This window comes from Salvelinus sp. IW2-2015, linkage group LG4q.1:29, assembly GCF_002910315.2.
Source record: "Salvelinus sp. IW2-2015 linkage group LG4q.1:29, ASM291031v2, whole genome shotgun sequence".
NCBI lineage: Eukaryota > Metazoa > Chordata > Actinopteri > Salmoniformes > Salmonidae > Salvelinus > Salvelinus sp. IW2-2015.
The window spans coordinates 17,382,286-17,400,954 of NC_036842.1; the positions used below are offsets into that span (position 1 = coordinate 17,382,286).

The 18,669-nt window shown below is 41.7% G+C and overlaps 2 protein-coding genes across 2 annotated transcripts in view; one reads left to right on the top strand and one right to left on the bottom strand.

Moving 5' to 3' along the window:
• The window catches only part of LOC111961571 (3'-5' RNA helicase YTHDC2-like), a 46,510-nt gene extending 38,222 nt beyond the window's left edge, over window positions 1-8,288 (top strand). Inside the window, 2 exon segments of the mRNA XM_023983951.3 lie at window positions 54-236; window positions 3,935-8,288. Of these exon segments, the coding sequence (XP_023839719.1) occupies window positions 54-236; window positions 3,935-4,075 (324 nt within the window). The 3' untranslated portion in view covers window positions 4,076-8,288.
• A 488-nt stretch (window positions 8,289-8,776) lies between these two features.
• Window positions 8,777-10,400, bottom strand: LOC111961095 (vasotocin-neurophysin VT 1). Its single transcript, XM_023983213.2, has 3 exons — window positions 10,101-10,400; window positions 9,434-9,638; window positions 8,777-9,183 (listed from the first exon to the last, which is right to left on the bottom strand). The coding sequence occupies exons 1-3, from the start codon at window positions 10,218-10,220 to the stop codon at window positions 9,041-9,043; spliced, it is 468 nt and encodes a 155-aa protein (XP_023838981.1). The 5' UTR covers window positions 10,221-10,400; the 3' UTR covers window positions 8,777-9,040.
• Between the last annotated feature and the right edge of the window lie 8,269 nt (window positions 10,401-18,669).

Here is an 18,669-nt window from a genome sequence, read left to right on the forward strand (position 1 = left end):
GTATGTGGAATGGAGAATAGCAGACTGTAACATGTCATTTTGGTGCCTCTCAGGGCTATGCGCGGATGATGTCGGTCATCGGACAGGAGCGCTGTCAGGACTGGGGCTCCACAGGGCTGGGGGGGGTCTTCAGTGTGGAGTGGACCCGGAAGGAGAGCCTGCCCTTCCAATATGCCCAGCAGCTGCTCAACCCCTGGAACGACAACAAGAAAGTGCAGATCAGCAGAGACGGACAGGTGGGTTACCTAACATCAATACAGTCAGAACATCTCCACAGACTAGGACCAATATAGACAACCGAACAAAGAGAGATGTTATGCTGTTAATATGGTGAAAATTTCTTCACAGACTACAGCTATTATGGTCAAAACTCCCCATCAGTCTACTGTTAACCTTTCACGAGTATCAATCCCGGATCCGGGAGCACCCCCCACCCCCCACACACTGATTAGCATAGCTAGCCATGCGTCACAAGTAACTTGTAGCATCTAAATATCATTAAATCACAAGTCCAAGACACCAGATGAAAGATACAGGTCTTGTGAATAAAGCCACCATTTCAGATTTTTAAAATGTTTTTACAGGGAAGACACAATATGTAAAATCTATTAGCTAACCACGTTAGCAAAGGAGAGGATTTTTCACTCCCAACAGTTTTTCCCTGCGTCAGTAGCTATCACTAATTCGACTAAATAAAAATATTATAGCCACTAACCAAGAAACAAATTCATAAGATGACAGTCTGAAACATATTTATGTGATTGCATAGTTTTTTTTTGAAAATGTGCATTTTTCAGGTATAAATCACAGTTCTACATTGCAGCTGCATTCTGAAAAGGTGCCGACCCAGCCAGAATAATTACAGAGACCAACGTCATATAACTAATTACTCATTTTAAAACATTTCAGAAAAATACACAGCGTACAGATATTGAAAGCCCAACATCTGGTGAATCCAAACAATATTTCAGATTTATAAAATGTTTTATAACGAAAACAAAATGTAGCGCTAAATTAGCATAGCTATACCAGGCAGATTCGGCTGGCGCCCACGGCAAGATCACATGCACAACAGATATGATATAACATCGTAAATTGGGTCTTACTATGGCTGCTCTTTCATCAGAATGTTGATCAAAGTGTCCATTGTCAGATGAGTTGTTGGTTGCGTTCAGAGTCGTTCTTTTCCCACTCCATTCAGCACAGGTACCGGTGGAGTGCACGTATTTCTCAAACGATACTAAAATCTAACAACTGAACACCCGCAAAACTCCCTAAAAATTCAAATAATCTGATTAAACTATATTGAAAAAACATACATTACGATGATCTGGTCACATGTATCAAACAAACTTCGACACGGAGATAATAATGGCCGCACAACACAAGAAAAACGTAGCTCTAATTCCATCCAATCGAGAACCGGAAGTTGTCGGTCATGCCAAAGATTTTGCTCTCATTTCACGTCAGTCCCAGATAGACAAGAAATTTTTCCTCTGACGTCCTCTAGACACCCAGAGGAAGGCAGTGAGTTGTGTTTCGGGTCATAGGAGGCATGACCATATAAGGCAGAGCTTGAAGCCAGCACAAAAACATCTTGATTTTATGTTCTTGGTCATGGAAAGTGCTGTGAAATGACTTCTGAATCACTCAGAGACAAAATTGAAACGGTTTTAGAACTGGAGATTGTTTTCTTTCCAACGTATTATTTATATGCATATAGTAAGAGCAATAATTAAAGAAGAGGCAGTTTAATCTGTTGAGCCATTTATGCTAATGCGAAAACAGCACCCCTGTATTGACAAGAAGTTTTTAAGATGTGAGGTCAAGATGATCCCACTATCTGAGAACAATAGAGCTTGCCAGCTTGTAGTCCTAAAAAAAATATATATATATTTAGCATTTTCTTCCTCTGGTTCGTTGGCCATTCCTATGAAGTCCTGTGTGGCTCAGTTCTTAGAGCGTGGCGCTTGCAAAGCCAGAGTTGTGGGTTCGATTCCCAGTATAAAAAAATGAAAATGTGTGCACTCACTATTGTAAGTCGCTCAGGATAAGAGCATCTGCTGAATTACAAAAAATGACAAATGTTTACAGGATGCGTGCCAAAAATAAGGTCTGAATTTAACAAAGGCTTATGGGATCTTACACGTTTTGTTCTATGCGATAATATCAGTCTGTTACATGAACTTTATGATTATTAAGCCTTATGTTATTGTTTTGATTACTGAAATGCTTCAAAATTCACAGATAGTGATGTTAGCTGATGGAAATTATCTCATAGAACAAAGCGTATAGGATCTCCTAAGCCCTGTGTACCACAGACCTTATTTTCAGCGTTTATCCAACCCCCCCCCCCCCCCCCCCGCCCCCCCCTCCCCTCCCCCCCCCCCCCACCCCCCCCCCCCCCCAAAAAACACATTAATATCCCCATAGGCTTTGGCCAACGAGCCATGGCTGAGTTCTCCCCCGTTTGTGCCTACAAAAATGCGTCATTACTATTTTACTCTATATTGTCAAGATGACCCCACCGACAAACGGCATTCAATATACAAAGACTAATTAAACAAACATACCAAAATGGCTTACATTTAAGATTTCTAGTGAGATGACTTGTTTATTTCTTGGGGACTATGCAGAACATAGTCCCCCCATATAGTTCTCCCCATATTGCTAGTTTGCTACATACACTATATGACCAAAAGTATGTGGAGACCTGCTCGTCGAACATCTCAGTCCAAAATCAAGGAGTTGGTCCCCCTTTGCTGCTATAACAGCCTCTACTCTTCGGGGTAGGCTTTCCACTAGATGTTGGAACATTGCTGCGGGGACTTGCTTCCATTCAGCCACAAGAGCATTAGTGAGGTCGGGCACTGATGTTGGGCGATTAGGCCTGGCTCGCAGTCAGCGTTCCAATTCATCCCAAAGGTGTTCGATGGGGTTGAGGTCAGGGCTCTGTGCAGGCCAGTCAAGTTCTTCCACACCGATCTCGACAAACCATTTCTGTATGGACCTCGCTTTGTGCACGGGGGCATTGTCATGATGAAACAGGAAAGAGCCTTCCCCAATCTGTTGCCACAAAGTTGGAAGCACAGAATTGTCTAGAATGTCATTGTATGCTGTAGCGTTAAGAGGGGCTAGCCCGAACCATGAAAAACAGCCATGACCATTATTCCTCCTCCACCAAACTGTATAGTTAGCACTATGCATTGGGACAGGTAGCGTTCTCCTGGAATCCGCCAAACCCAGATTAGTCCGTCGGAATGCCAGATGGTGAAGCGTGATTCATCACTCCAGAAAACACGTTTCCAGAGTCCAATGGCGGTGAGATTTACACCACAATGCCGACCCTTCGCATTGCACATGGTGATCTTAGGCTTGTGCGTTGCTGTTAGTCTATTGTTAGCTAGGCTAGTGACGAATAGTTATTGTGCTGACGTTACCTCCAGAGGCAGTTTAGAACTCGGTAGCAAATGTTGCAACCGAGGACAGGCGGTTTTTACGTTCTATGCGCTTCAACACTTGGCGGTCCCGTTCTGTGAGCTTGTGTGGCCTACCACTTCACGGCTGAGCCACAATAACAGCACTTACAGTTGACCGGGGCAGCTCTAGCAGGGCATAAATGTTACGAACTGACTTGTTGGAAAGGTGCTACATTGAAAGTCACTGAGCTCTTCAGTAAGGCCATTCTACTGACAATGTTTGTCTATGGAGATTGCATGCCTGTGTGCTCGATTTTATACACCTGTCAACAACTGGTTTGGCTGTAGTAGCCGAATCCACTAATTTGAAGGGGTGTCCACATACTTTTGTGTATATATAGTGTAGCTCATTTCCATCTTTGGTCTGTGTATTTCTATGACTGGAATGGGACAATTTTTTTCCCATCTCACTGCCCCTCCTCACTTTATCTCTTATCTCTCGCTGGTTCATGTAGGAGTTGGAGCCTCAGGCTGGGGGCCAGCTGCTGCTGCTGTGGGAGGGACTCTTAGGGAAACCACAGCAGCTACCACAGCAACACAAGGTACAACAGGCCCCATCTTTATCATCAGATAACCACAGGTTACACACAACATGACTCCAGAAATATAATTTGCAGTGTTTAAGGAAATCAGACAAAATAACTCCTCACTCTTGGACAGACCCGTTTCTTAATTTAAAATGCACCAAACTTTTGTTTAATTTTACGCAGCTTTGGCCTGTTCTTTTGCTATGCCCATTTGATTATTTTTTTATTAAATACTATTACCAGTTGGCAATGTGGTCATTAGATGTATTTTCTCCCTCTTTACCTATGAGAGATTGCACTGCTTGGACTGACCTTGAGGTCCTCACCATTTGACTTGGCTATGTAGTATTATAACAGATCGAAGACAGTGTTATAACAGATCGAGGGCTAGTTTTGTTCCTGAATGTGTTTTGAACCACTTCCGTAGCCACTTCTTTGTCAGTGATCCACAACCAGTTACACAATGTGCATTCTATTTGGTGTTTTTTCAGTAACTGGGGTTTATGTTCAGCTTTTCAGATGCAATATTGTTATTATGTTCATGTTCAAGAATGTCTGAGTGCAGAAAGATGTGTTTACATGAAGTGGCCTCACGAAGAAAGGTCTGTTCTGTTTGTTTTTAATAATCTGGATAATACAGTTTATAAGGAGACTGACATCTACCCTAACTCACAGTGAAGTATATGGGACTATGGAAGAGAGGAAGTGTTCAGTGAAATGTAATGATTGGGAGTATTAGTGAGGAATCTTGTCCCATAAAAAGTATGTCTTTTCAATGCTTCTCACAGCACATACGGTGCACTCAAAGTATTCAGACCCCTTGACCTTTTCCACATTTTGTTACATTACAGCCTTATTCTAAAATGGATTATATTGTTTTTTCCCTCATCAATCTACACACAATACCCCATAATGACAAATAAAAAAAAATGTTTTACGCTAAATTATTACAAATCAATGGAAATATTACATTTACATAAGTATTCAGACCCTTTACTCAGTATTTTGTTGAAGCACCTTTACAGCCTTGAGTCGTCTTGGGTATGACGCTTGGCACACCTGTATTTGAGGAGTTTCTCCCATTCTCTGTAGGTCCTCTCAAGCTCTGTCAGGTTGGATGGGGAGCATCGCTGCACAGCTATTTTCAGGTCTCTCCATAGATGTTTGCTTCATGGTGGTGGCAGCTTTCCTCCAGCCGTGACGCTTGGCATTCAGGCCAAAGAGTTCAATCTTGGTTTCATCAGACCAAATAATCTTGTTTCTCATGATCTGAGAATCCTTTAAGTGCCTTTTGGCAAACTCCCAGCGGGCTATCATGTGCCTTTTACTGAGGAGTGGCTTCCGTCTGGCCACTCTAACATAAAGGCCTGATTGGTGGAGTGCTACAGAGATGGTTGTCCTTCTGGAAGGTTCTCCCATTTCCACAGAGGAACTCTGGAGCTCTGTCAGTGACCATCGGATTCTTGTTCACCTTCCTGACCAAGGCCCTTCTTCGATTTCTCAGTTTGGCCCAGCGGTCAGCTCTAGGAAGAGTCTTGGTGGTTCCAAACTTCTTCCATTTAAGAATGATGGAGGCCATTAGGTTCTTGGGGAACTTCAATGCTGCAGTAATTTTTTGGTACCCTTGCCCAGATCTGTGCCTCGACCCAATCCTGTCTCGGACAATTCCTTTGACCTCATGGCTTGGTGTTTGCTCTAACATGCACTGTCAACTGTGGGACCTTACATAGACAAGTGTGTGCCTTTCCAAATCATGTCCAATCATTTGAATTAACCACAGGTGGACTCCAATCAAGTTGTGGAAACATCTCAAGGATGATCAATGGAAACAGGATGCACCTGAGCTCAATTTTGACTCTCATAGGAAAAGGTCTGAATACTTATTTTATTTTTATTTTTTATATACACTACCGGCCAAAAGTTTTAGAACACCTACTCATTCAAGGGTTTTTCTTTATTTTTACTATGTTCTACATTGTAGAATAATAGTGAAGACATCAAAACTATGAAATAACACATGGAATAATTTAGTAACCAAAAAAGTGTTAAACAAATCAAAATATATTTTATGTTTGAGTTTCTTCAAATAGCCAAGCTTTGCATTGATGGCAGCTTTGCACACGCTTGGCATTCTCTCAACCAGCTTCACCTGGAATGCTTTTCCAACAGTCTTGAAGGAGTTCCCACAATTGCTGAGCACTTGTTGGCTGCTTTTCTTTCACTCTGCAGTCCGACTCATCCCAAACCATCTCAATTTGGTTGAGGTCGGGGGATTGTGGAGGCCAGGTCATGTGATGCAGCACTCCATCACTCTCCTTGGTCAAATAGCCCTTAAACAGCCTGGATGTGAGTTGGGTCATTGTCTGTAGCCATGCTGGTTACGTGTGCCTTGAATTCTAAATAAATCAGTCAGTGTAACCAGCAAAGCACCCCAACACCATAACACCTCCTCCATGCTTTACGGTGGGAAATACACATGCAGAGATCATTCCTTCATCCACACCGCGTCTCACAAAGACACGGCGGTTGGAACCAAAAATCGCCAATTTGAACTCCAGACCAATGGACACATTTCCACCGGTCTAATGTCCATTGCTCCTGTTTCTTGTCCCAAGCAAATCTCTTATTCTTATTGGTGTCCTTTAGTAGTGGTTTCTTTGCAGCAATTCTACTATGAAGGCCAGATTTACGCAGTCTCCTCTGAACAGGATGTTGAACTGTGAGGCATTTATTTGGGCTCCAATTTCTGAGGCTGGTAACTCAAATGAACTTATCCTCTGCAGCAGAGGTAACTCTGGTACTTCCATTTCTGTGGTTGTCCTCATGAGAGCCAGTTTCATCATAGTCCTTGATGGTTTTTGCGACTGCACTTGAGGAAACTTTAAAAGTTCTTGAAATTGTCCGGATTGACTGACCTTCATGTCTTAAAGTAATGATGGACTGTCGTTTCTATTTGCTTATTTGAGCTGTTCTTGCCATAATATGGACTTGGTCTTTTACCAAATAAGGCTATCTTCTGTATACCACCTCTACCTTGTCACAACACAACTGATTGGCTCACGCATTAAGGAAATTCCACATTAATCCAGGTGACTACCTCATGAAGCTGGTTGAGAAAATGCCAAGAGCGTGCAAAGCTGTCATCAAGACAAAGGGTGGCTTTTTGAAGAATATAAAATATATTGTTTACCACTTTTTTGGTTACTACATGATTCCATATGTGTTATGTCATAGTTTTGATGTCTTCACTATTATTCTACAATGTAGAAAATAGTAAAAAGTAAAGAAAAACCCTTGAATGAGTACGTGTTCTAAAACTTTTGACCGGTAGTATATATAAATTTGCTACAATTTCTAAAAACATGTTTTCACTTTCTCATTATGGTGTATTGTGTGTAGATTTTATGGGGAAATGTGTTCATTTAATCAATTTTAGAATAAGGCTGTAACGTAACAAAATGTGGAAAAGGGGAAGGGGTCTGAATAGTTTCTGAATGTACTGTATGAGTTTCATGTACCATAGCAGCCCGTGCCACACAATGTGTTGAATGTTGTGTTAACGTTAATACACTGAGTGCACAAAACATTAAGAACACCTTTCCTAATATTGATTTGCACCCCATTTTTCCCTCAGAACAGCCTTAATTCGTCGGTGCATGGACTCTACACGGTGTCGAAAGCATTCCACAGGGATGCTGGCCCATGTTGACTCCAATGCTTCCCACATTTGTGTCAAGTTGGCTGGGTATCCTTTGGGTGGTGGACCATTCTTGATATAGATCGGAAACTGTTGAGCGTGACAAACCCAGCAGCATTGCGGTTCTTGACACACTTAAACCGGTGTGCCTGGCACCTACTAGTACTAATACCCCGTTCAAATACATCTTTTGTCTTGCCCATTCACCCTCTGAATGTCACAAATACACAATGTCTCGTGGCTTAAAAATACTTTAACATCTCTTGCCCTTCATCTACACTGATTTGAAGTGGATTTAACAAGTGACATAAAGGGATCATAGCTTTCCCCTGGATTCACCTGGTCAGTCTATCATGGAAAGATCAGATGTTCCTAATGTTTTTTATACTTTTTGTATAACCTTGAACTGCTGTAGCTAAGTTGTGCCTGGTGAGACCTTACTAGAGTTCATGTCTTTCTCTTTCATTCTGTCAACGACCCAAATGTTTCTGTGTTTTCATTTCAACTGATCTGTGATCGTTTGTAATTTATTTTGTGTAATTTTTCTAATAAACAAAATACTTTATCCAGATTTTGGAAATGAAATGTTCAAGTGGGTATTTTTTGTTGTTGTATCTGTTCATGTTATCCCTGGTAATGCAGGGGGTTAAATATTACACAATTGACTTACAAGTCTGTGTTCATCTGACACATTTTTATGGTTGTATTATCAAAGTAAGGTAAAGATATAAAGACCTTATCAATAACCTGTCAGCTTTTTTATACATCCCCATTACAGTATTACCTGAAAAGGATACTTCACCCTAAAATCAGATTATATGGTGCCAAATCTTTCCTACCTAATGTGTATTCCAGACTGTTGAATTTAAAAAGTTGTCCATAGGAGTGCAAATCTATTCATGAATTCACTGGAATTTAGACTGAATTATTGGCACCAACCCTGATGAGAACCCTTTGATTATGTGGTGAATAATCCCAATAAAGGTGCTGTTTGCTTATTACTGTACCTCTCAGTAAATCATTGGAAAAACACATTTCAATAGTGCAAGAAAATATTTATTTGCTACATATTTACATTCCTTCCACCCCTAGTGGATTGTACAATGCATATTTGAGTTGAAGCCTTAGAAATTAAAACTTACTGAAGGCTACTGTACGCACAGTAAATTTTAATGTACTAGAGCTGATTGCTTTTCTTATGTAGCAAGCCCACTCTTCCTTTCCTGTGTCCTGATGTGTGTGTATGCTGTGTAAGTTTTTTGCAGTAGTAGTGCATGTGAAACTGATCTAGGCTCTATTCTGGGTGTGTGTTCAGGTGAGGGATGGCCAGTGGTTTGTTACTGAGGTCTCTCCCTTCTGGTGGCATGCAGCATCCACTGCAGCAGATCTCCTGCCAAACCTTCCACCAAGGAACTGTTCTGCTCACTGGGTGGCTGACGTGTACTGTCCTCTAGGCAGTCTGAGTCCAGTAGACAACTCTCTGTAGAAATAAGATAGAACATTCATATAGTAGACCAAACATCAATATGGATTTTTTTTTGCATTACTATGAACTGAAGTGTCACCTCACCAACCAGTGGATGATGCAAAAGTATTTACACAATAAGTCACCTCTTACTAGTAAAATCACTTATATCACATCGGTTTCAAGCGCACCTCTCCATTTACTGTCTTTATCAAGTCCAGCAGACAGACAGGCTAGGGCTAACAAAGAAAGAGGACTGTCTTACCCGCATCACAGCACACCCCAGGTGCAGCACAGTGTCCCTCCTCAGACCCACACACTCTTCCTCTGGCCTGGCAGGGGGAGTGCAGGTAGTTCTCCTCAGCACAACTAGCTGCCTCTGGGGAGCCCACGTAGCAGCCCATCCCTTCCCCACAGCAGATACTGGGGCCAAAGCAGAGGCCCCGGTTTCCGGGGCCACATGACATGCACTGAAAATGAAAGGATCTTTTGTAGACTAAAGCGCAGGTAAGTTACAACACCGCTGATTGGCCTACTGTGTTTCAGTGGCTTAAATTAATAGTTACTTTTATTTAAGATTCAATACTGCAGGCATTATCAAGGAGTCACATAAAGGATGTCGCCCAAAAAATATCCGTAGGCTACATTTTGTCTCTGGCAGAGCTCATTTGTAGGCTATTCACATTAAGCTGATTTGATGCTTATCTGTAAGAACTGTTTTATTTTCATTAACCACGGAACAGAATGAACTGGCTACTTAATTTCAAACCAATGGATTCTTTGCACCAATAGGCCTAAAGTTTATTAATACACCAAAGCACTCACGTCCTTCCGAACAACCCAATTAAAACCAATCAACTGTTAAAATTATTGCGAACAAAACTAAGAAACTTTCCTTAGAAAACATTATTTTCCATCGAAAAATAACTTACCGGTCTTTGCAGATCAGGAAAAGAGCGCTTCCCGCCTCGCGGACAGTTCTGGATGTAGCATGCAGAGGAGAGCGCGAGGAGCCCCAGGACGCACAGAAGTGGAATAGTAGAATCTGGCATCTTGTTCAGTCTAAAGTGCTTCGTCCAATTTGTACTGTAGGCTACGGCTACAACTGAACTCCTTCAAATGGCTCGTTTGTTTTTGAACGACTAAGAACTTTCCGTTATTTATTGGGATCGTCCAAATTGGTACAACGCTGATAAAGCTTAGGCTTCGCGCCTACGTCATCACATAATTTGCCTCTCCCCACCGTGACCATCGCCAACGTCCGATCTGATCTCCCGATGATTCAACTGTCAAAATTAGGCTAATCCCTCTCCCATTTGATTAAAGAAAGACTCATTAGAATTGACCAATAACACTGGCAAATTAGATGAATGAGACTGACACTGTCTGTTTATTTACAGTGGCAAGAAAAAGTATGTGAACCCTTTGGAAATACCTGGATTTCTGCATAAATTGATTTAAAAAATGTATCTGATCTTCATCTAGGTCACAACAATAGACAAACACAATCTGCTTAAACTAATAACACACAAACAATTATACGTTTTCATGTATTTATTGAACACACCGTGTAAACATTCACAGTGCAGGGTGGAAAAAGTATGTGAACCCTTGGATTTAATAACTGGTTGACCCTCCTTTGGAAGCAATAACCTCAACCAAACTTTTTCTGTAGTTGCGGATCAGACCTGCATAACGATCAGGAGGAATTTTGGATCATTCCTCTTTACAAAACTGTTTCAGTTCAGCAATATTCTTGGGATGTCTGGTGTGAACTGCTCTCTTGAAGTCATGCCACAGCATCTCAAATCGGGTTGAGGTCAGGACTCTGACTGGGCCACTCCAGAAGGTGTATTTTCTCCTGTTGAAGAAATTCTGTTGTTGATTTACTTCTGTGTTTTGGGTCTTTGTTCTGTTGCATCACCCAACCTCTGTTGAGCTTCAATTGGCGGATAGATAGCCTAACATTCTCCTGCAAAATGTTTTGATAAACTTGGGAATTCATTTTTCCGTCGATGATAGCAAGCTGTCCAGGCCCTGAGCCAGCAAAGCAGCCCCAAACCATGATGCTCCTTCCACCATACTTTACAGTTGGGATGAGGTTTTGATGTTGGTGTGCTGTGCTGTGCCCTTTTCTCCACACAGTTTTGTGTTCCTTCCAAACAACTCAACTGTAGTTTCATCTGTCCACAGAATACCTTGCCAGTAGCACTATGGAACATCCAGGTGCACTTTTGCAAACTTCAGACGTGTAGCAATGTTTCTTTTGGACAGCAGTGGCTTCTTCCGTGGTGTCCTCCCATGAACACCATTCTTGTTTAGTGTTTTACGTATTGTAGACTCACCAACAGAGATGTTAGCATGTTCCAGATAAGTCTTTAGCTGACAGTCTAGGATTACTCTTAACCTCATTGAGCATTCTGCGCTGTGCTCTTGCAGTCATCTTTGCAGTACGGCCACTCCTAGGGAGAGTAGCAACAGTGCTGAACTTTCTCCATTTATAGACAATTTGTCTTACTGTGGACTGATGAACATCAAGGCCTTTAGAGATACTTTTGTAACCCTTTCCAGCTTTATGCAAGCAAACAATTCTTAATCTTAGGTCTTCTGAGATCTCTTTTGTTCGAGGCATGGTTCACATCTAGCAATGCTTCTTGTGAATAGCAAACTCAAATTTTGTGAGTGTTTTTTATAGGGCAAGGCAGCTCTAACCAACATCTCCAATCTCGTCTCATTGATTGGACTCCAGATTAGCTGACTCCTGACTCCAATTAGCTTTTGGAGAAGTCATTAGCCTAGGGGTTCACATACTTTTTCCAACCTATACTGTGAATGTTTAAATGATGTATTCAATATAGACAAGAAAAATACAATACAGTTTAAGCACGCTATGTTTGTCTATTGTTGTGACTTAGATGAAGATCAGATCAAATGTGATGACCAATTTATGCAGAAATCCAAGTAATTCCAAAGGGTTCACATACTTTTTCTTGCCACTGTACTTCAAGGAGTTGTCTGGAAAACGCTCTTGACAAGCCTATCCACTGTCAGGTTTTTGCCTAGGCCTATATGAAATGTGACACCATAGACATTCCAAGCATATGCATTACAGAGAAATATAACCATTTCATTACATATAATGCCAATGACTTCAATAATTGTCTCTAAAAACACATCCTAAACCTGTATTTCCATAACATAGGCCGAAAGATAATTTGTAAGTGTTCTCAACTAATTTTAGGTCATGCAAGTGGTCTCCCCTTAATTAACTGTTTGCATCCCAATCAGACAAGAGACTGAGAAGAGGGATGGCAATGTTAAAAAAGAAAGAAGGAACAGAAATAGTGAGTAATAGAGAAATGTTTGACTAAATGTGAAACAAAATGTGTGACATTGATCCATAGTGATGTGCTTGTGACAGGTTATTAGACAGACAGGCAGACACAGAGAATGAGAAAGAGAGAGCAAGCATTGTAAGACCCAGAGTGATGAGCTGCATCAGAAATCTTCCATTTTGTTTATGGCACATCAAGCAGGACCTCTGAACATGAGCTAAAGAAGCTGTCAGTCCTTTACAGCGATGCCACAGCTAATTGCTCTGAATATTTATGACTGTTACACTAAACCAGCTGTTCATATGCAAGGCAGAAAACAAAATGGAGCAACAGTGAGAAGTCATGGGGAGCCTTTAAATGAATGGAGCAAAAATAACAATATCTACCCTCCATGGCTGTATGGAAATTATGTGATGTCACAACCACAGCCAGTGCAACTAGTTGGGAGAGGAAACAGGATTCCCAATGATATTGTTACATTAGCCTACAATGGTGCAGCTTGGTAAACACATTTCTTAGACTGACCAATTATTCCATACATAGTCTACTGTAGAGCTATGGCAGTGGTGGGGGAACTGGGAAAGAGACCAAAATTCTGAATGGAACAATCGTTCACAGAGCTATGGCAGTGGTGGGGGAACTGGGANGACCAAAATTCTGAATGGAACAATCGTTCACAGAGCTATGGCAGTGGTGGGGGAACTGGGAAAGAGACCAAAATTCTGAATGGAACAATCGTTCAGGGTTCCATCCAATTGGCAATAGATTTCCATGCAAATATTCTAAAATATGCATAAAGAAAAATATGCAAATTTTCTCACCAGTGGTGTTTCCACCAAACAGACTTGCTGCGTGATGACATTGTTCACACAAAATTTTATTTTTTGCTTAAAAGGTTTCATGTACCGAATACATATCTAAAGTTCAATGTGTTTCGCATAGTTCATTTTACCTCTCACAAAAAGATCCCACCATGTCGAACAAACAAATTATCTGTAGGCATTTATAAAATTGTACCGAAACTTCTTGTTTCCATCACAATCGTAGTGACTTTTTTTATACTGTATGACTTTACTCGCATAAAAACTGTGCATAGAAACATGGTTTATGATAATAAATACCTTGAAACCAATATCAGTTGGACATGACATGGACAGATGGAGCAGGGAGAAAATAAGCTACAGCTTGTGTGTGGTTTTGAACACGACCATATTTATGCAGTGACATTTGACACGTTTTTATTTAGGAATAAATCAAGCCATTGGAAATTCAAATGGGCCTTTCTAAATGACTGTTAATTCTCAGTGTCCTAACAGGTGGCTTGTTGCGTATCGTACTGGCGTTGGAATAGTAAATTCTCAATAAGGGTCTCGTCAGAATTAGTCCGAGGAAAAGTGACAAACAAATCCAATGCAGAGATGCGCCAGGGGACATCGTGTGTATGTCTATAGCTCCGTTTATACCTGTGTTTAACATGCGTCCTACATCCTGATATGGTCTGTTTGCACTTATAATATCACAATGCGTCTTTTAAACATCTACACCTGTCTAAAAATGTGGACACAATCATAATGTGGATGAGATCAAATCAAAATCTAATCTAATTTTATCGTATCGTACTCATATGTTGTAGATGCAGCAAAATGCTTATATTTCTTGCTACAATAGTGCAGTAATACTGAACAATACACACAAATCCCCCAAAATAAAAATCAAGACATTTCAGAACGAGCAATGTCAGAGTCCGGAATATAAATATAATTAGAAACTGGGTGGTTCGAGCCCTGAATACTGATTGGCTGACAGCCATGGTATATCAGACCACAGACCACCGGTATGACAAAATATGTATTTTTACTGATTAAATTACGTTGGTAACCAGTTTAGCTCTATGGGTTAGGGGTTAGGATTAGGGTTAAGGTTAGGATTTAGGTTAAAGGGTTAAGGTTAGAGTTAGCTAAAAGGGTTAGCTAAAAGGGTTAAGGTTAAGGTTAGGGGAATGGTTAGCTAATATGCTATGTAGGTGCAAAGTAGCAAAAAAGTAGTAAGTAGTTGCTAATTACCTAAAATGCTAGTTGTCCGTGATGAGATTCAAACACGCAACCTTTGGGTTACTAGACTTTTGAGTTATAATACCCTCCTTTCGTTTTTGACTTAAGTAACTAACCTAAACTAACCTAAAGGACCCTGTCTTTCAAAGATAATTCGTAAAAATACAAATAACTTCACAGATCTTCATTGTAAAGGGTTTAAACACTGTTTCCCATGCTTGTTCAATGAACCATAAACAATTAATGAACATGCACCTGTGGAATGGTCGTTAAGACACTAACAGCTTACAGATGGTAGGCAATTAACTTCACAACAAAGAGGGCTTTCTACTGACTCTGAAAAACACCAAAAGAAAGATGCCCAGGGTCCCTGCTCATCTGCGTGAACGTGCCTTAGGCATGCTGCAAGGAGACATGAGGACTGCAGATGTGGCCAGGGCAATAAATTGCAATGTCCGTACTGTGAGACGCCTAAGACAGCGCTACAGGGAGACAAGATGGACAGCTGATCGTCCTTGCAGTGGCAGACCACGTGTAACAACACCTGCACAGGATTGGACATCAGAACATCACACACCTGCGGGACAGGTACAGGATGGCAACAACTGCCCGAGTTACACCAGGAACGCAACATCCCTCAGTGCTCAGACTGCCCGCAATAGGCTGAGAGAGGCTGGACTGAGGGCTTGAAGCCTGTTGTAAGGCAGGTCCTGACCAGACATCACCGGCAACAACGTCGCCTATGGGCACAAACCCACTGTCGCTGGACCAGACAGGACTGGCAAAAAGTGCTCTTCACTGATGAGTCGCGGTTTTGTCTCACCAGGGGTGATGGTCGGATTCTCGTTTATCATCGAAAGGAATGAGCGTTACACCGAGGCCTGTACTCTGGAGAGGGATCGATTTGGAGGTGGAGGGTCCATCATGGTCTGGGCGGTGTGTCACAGCATCATCAGACTGAGCTTGTTGTCATTGCAGGCAATCTCAACACTGTACGTTACAGGGAAGACATCCTCCCCCTCATGTGGTACCCTTCCTGCAGGCTCATCCTGACATGACCTCCAGCATGACAATGCCACCAGCCATACTGCTCATTCTGTGCATGATTTCCTGCAAGACATGAATGTCAGTGTTCTGTTATGGCCAGCGAAGAGCCATTCCATTGAGCACGTCTGAGACCTGTTGGATCGGAGGTGAGGACTTGGGACATTCCCCCCAGAAATGTCTGGGAACTTGCAAGTGCCTTGGTGGAAGAGTGGGGTAACATCTCACAGAAAGAACTATTATCTAACCATATCAAACGTAACATACCTGTATGATACTAATTTGAGTGTCCTGGATTTACATTTACTATGTTACGTCTAGTCTATGCAACCAGTCTGGATCAGGACAAAGGACGCATGTTAGAACCAGGTATAAACAGGGCTACTGAGCGTGCTTTTGTTAATGTGCCTGTGTGTGTGTATGAGAGAGAGAGAGTGGAGGACACTGATTGTACAGCACTTATGCACATCTGACAGAAACCTTGGTGACATCACAAGCTTTGATGCTAATTCATGCTACAGCCTATCATGCTGACATGTTACATTTTCCCCTTGTTTTAACTGAAATATAATTTTTTTAATGCCCTTATTCTTTCAAAAGTTCTTCAAGAAAGTATTTATGTATGAGTAAAATGTATTGATATACCTTATAAAATAACTTAAAATAACAATTACATAAAGTTGTATTTTCTTCAAAACATTAAATCAACCTTTTTTCCTGCCCTTTATTATGGTTTTCACAATCGGTTGTCTATCATGAGGCCCTGTGATTGAAATGATTCACTCTATATGAAAATGAGATTTAGTTACACAATATTTGTTTATGAACTTTGCAAACAAACACTTCTATAACTCCCTCCACATCCTTTAGTGACTGACTGTTTGTCATAATGGCACACTTAATTTTTATTTGACAGTCCACTTAGCAGGACCAGTGACATCTGGCGCCACATCCTCTACTTCGAGAAGTATTTAGTATTTTATTAGGATCCCCATTAGCTGTTGCCAAGGCAGCACCTACTGTTCCTGTGGCCCAAATAGAAATAAAACATGACATCATACAAAACATTTCTCCATTATTACATTACCATTTTACAATACATTACTAAGAATAATGTGTGGGTGGGTGTAAAGTGTGTGTGTTAGAGTGAGTGTATGTGTGTTTTTCTTCACAGTCCGCATTGTGCTGTGAGGTGACGTTTTATCTGTTTATTAAATCAGATTTCATTGCTAGCTTGAGTTACCTGAGGTGGGAGAGAGTTCAATGAATGGCTCTATATAGTACTGTGCATTTCTTAGCCTCTGTTCTGGACAGAGACGTCTGCAGCATGTCTTGTGGGGTATGCACACTTGGCTAAAGAACCATGCTAGCTCCGTTCTTCATAGTTTGTCACAACGCGGACTGTGAAGAACGGGTCCGCCAAATGCTGAAGCGCATAGTGCGTAAAAATCGTCTGTCTTCGGTTGCAACACTCACTACCGAGTTCCAAAGTGCCTGTGGAAGCAACTTCAGCACAAGAACTGTTTGTCGGGAGATTCATGGGATCACCATGCGCAAAGCCAAGCATCAGCTGGAGTGGTGTAAAGCTCGCCGCCAATGGACTCTGGAGCAGTGGAAACAAGTTCTCTGGAGTGATGAACCACACTTCACCATCTGGCAGTCCGACGGACTAATCTGGGTTTGGCGGATGCCAGCAGAACGCTTCCTGCCCCAATGCATAGTGCCAACTGTAAAGTTTGGTGGAGGAGGAATAATGGTCATGGCTGTTTTTCATGGTTTGGGCTAGGCCCCTTAGTTCCAGTGAAGGGAAATCTTAACACTACGGCATACAATAACATTCTAGACGATTCTGAGCTTCCAACTTTGTGGCAACAGTTTGGGGAAGGCCCTTTCCTGTTTCAGCATGACAATGCCCCCGTGCACAAAGCGAGGTCTATACAGAAATGGTTTGCCGAGATCGGTGTGGAAGATCTTGACTGGCCTGCACAGAGCCCTGATCTCAACCCCATCGAACACCTTTGGGATGAATTGGAACGCAGACTGCGAGCCAGACCTTATTGCCCAGCATCAGTACCCGACCTCGCTAATGCTCTTGTGGCTGAATGGAAGCAAGTCCCCGCAGCAATGTTCCAATATCTAGTGGAAAACCTTCCCAGAAGAGTGGAGGCTGTTATAGCAGCAAAGAGGAGACCAGCTCCATATTAATACCCATGATTTTGGAATGAGATGTTCGACAAGCAGGTGTCCACATACTTTTGGTCATGTAGTGTATGTGTTGTGATAATTGCGATGTTTGCTCTATAACCTGTTGGCTCATATGCCCTGTGACCGTGATATATGCCTAAGGCCGAGACAATAAGAAGACACAGTGGCAGAATAAATTCAACAACAAAACCCTGAGAGCAACCTCTGTCCGGTGAAGTCAACAAAGTTAATGGTTTCCGACATTTTCCGACTACTAAACAATTATTGATTTCGAACCACGGAGAGTTGCAACATTTCTTCATCATCATAGGAGTATGCTTAGTCTAATACAGTGACAACTAAAAGATACCAAAAACAATTTAGTCCAATCAACGTAAGCTAAATATGATGTGGCTGTCCATGGTTCTGATTTGTGTGTGTGTGTGTTCGTGCAAGTAGAAAAACATGTTGACTCACCCTACTCATCCTCCTCTTTCATGTTGACGAAACGGTCTTTGACACTGTCATACAGTACACGCTTTAATGTTTTGTTGTCCTAGGCTACTTCCTTTCATGGGCAACGTTAGCTAGTTAACATTAGCCTTCTACATCTAGCTACATATTGAACTTCCATCCTCTCAGTTCAGGGGCACAATGTATTTTATGGTTGGATCAGAATAGCCGTTACAATTATTGGCCAGTACGGAGAATTAAGTTGGAGAATTAAGTCCAAATCTGTATCTCCATCAATGACTAATTTACGAAAGGGTCAATTTTAGCTAGCCACCGGAGGACAACAACACAACGAGATGCAACAACTAAAGTTGTTTCTGTCGATTATGTATATCTCCTGTGTTAGGAGTGAAGCCAAATCCAAACTGGCTTCC

Excerpts from the sequence above, each read along its gene's own strand:
- LOC111961095 (XM_023983213.2), bottom strand. The coding sequence starts at position 10,220 with ATGCCAGATTCTACTATTCCACTTCTGTGCGTCCTGGGGCTCCTCGCG. Across the intron at positions 9,639-10,100 it reads TTCCTGATCTGCAAAGACCG|TGCATGTCATGTGGCCCCGG; the intron begins GTAAGTTATTTT and ends TTTCATTTTCAG. Across the intron at positions 9,184-9,433 it reads TGGGGTGTGCTGTGATGCGG|AGAGTTGTCTACTGGACTCA; the intron begins GTAAGACAGTCC and ends TTATTTCTACAG.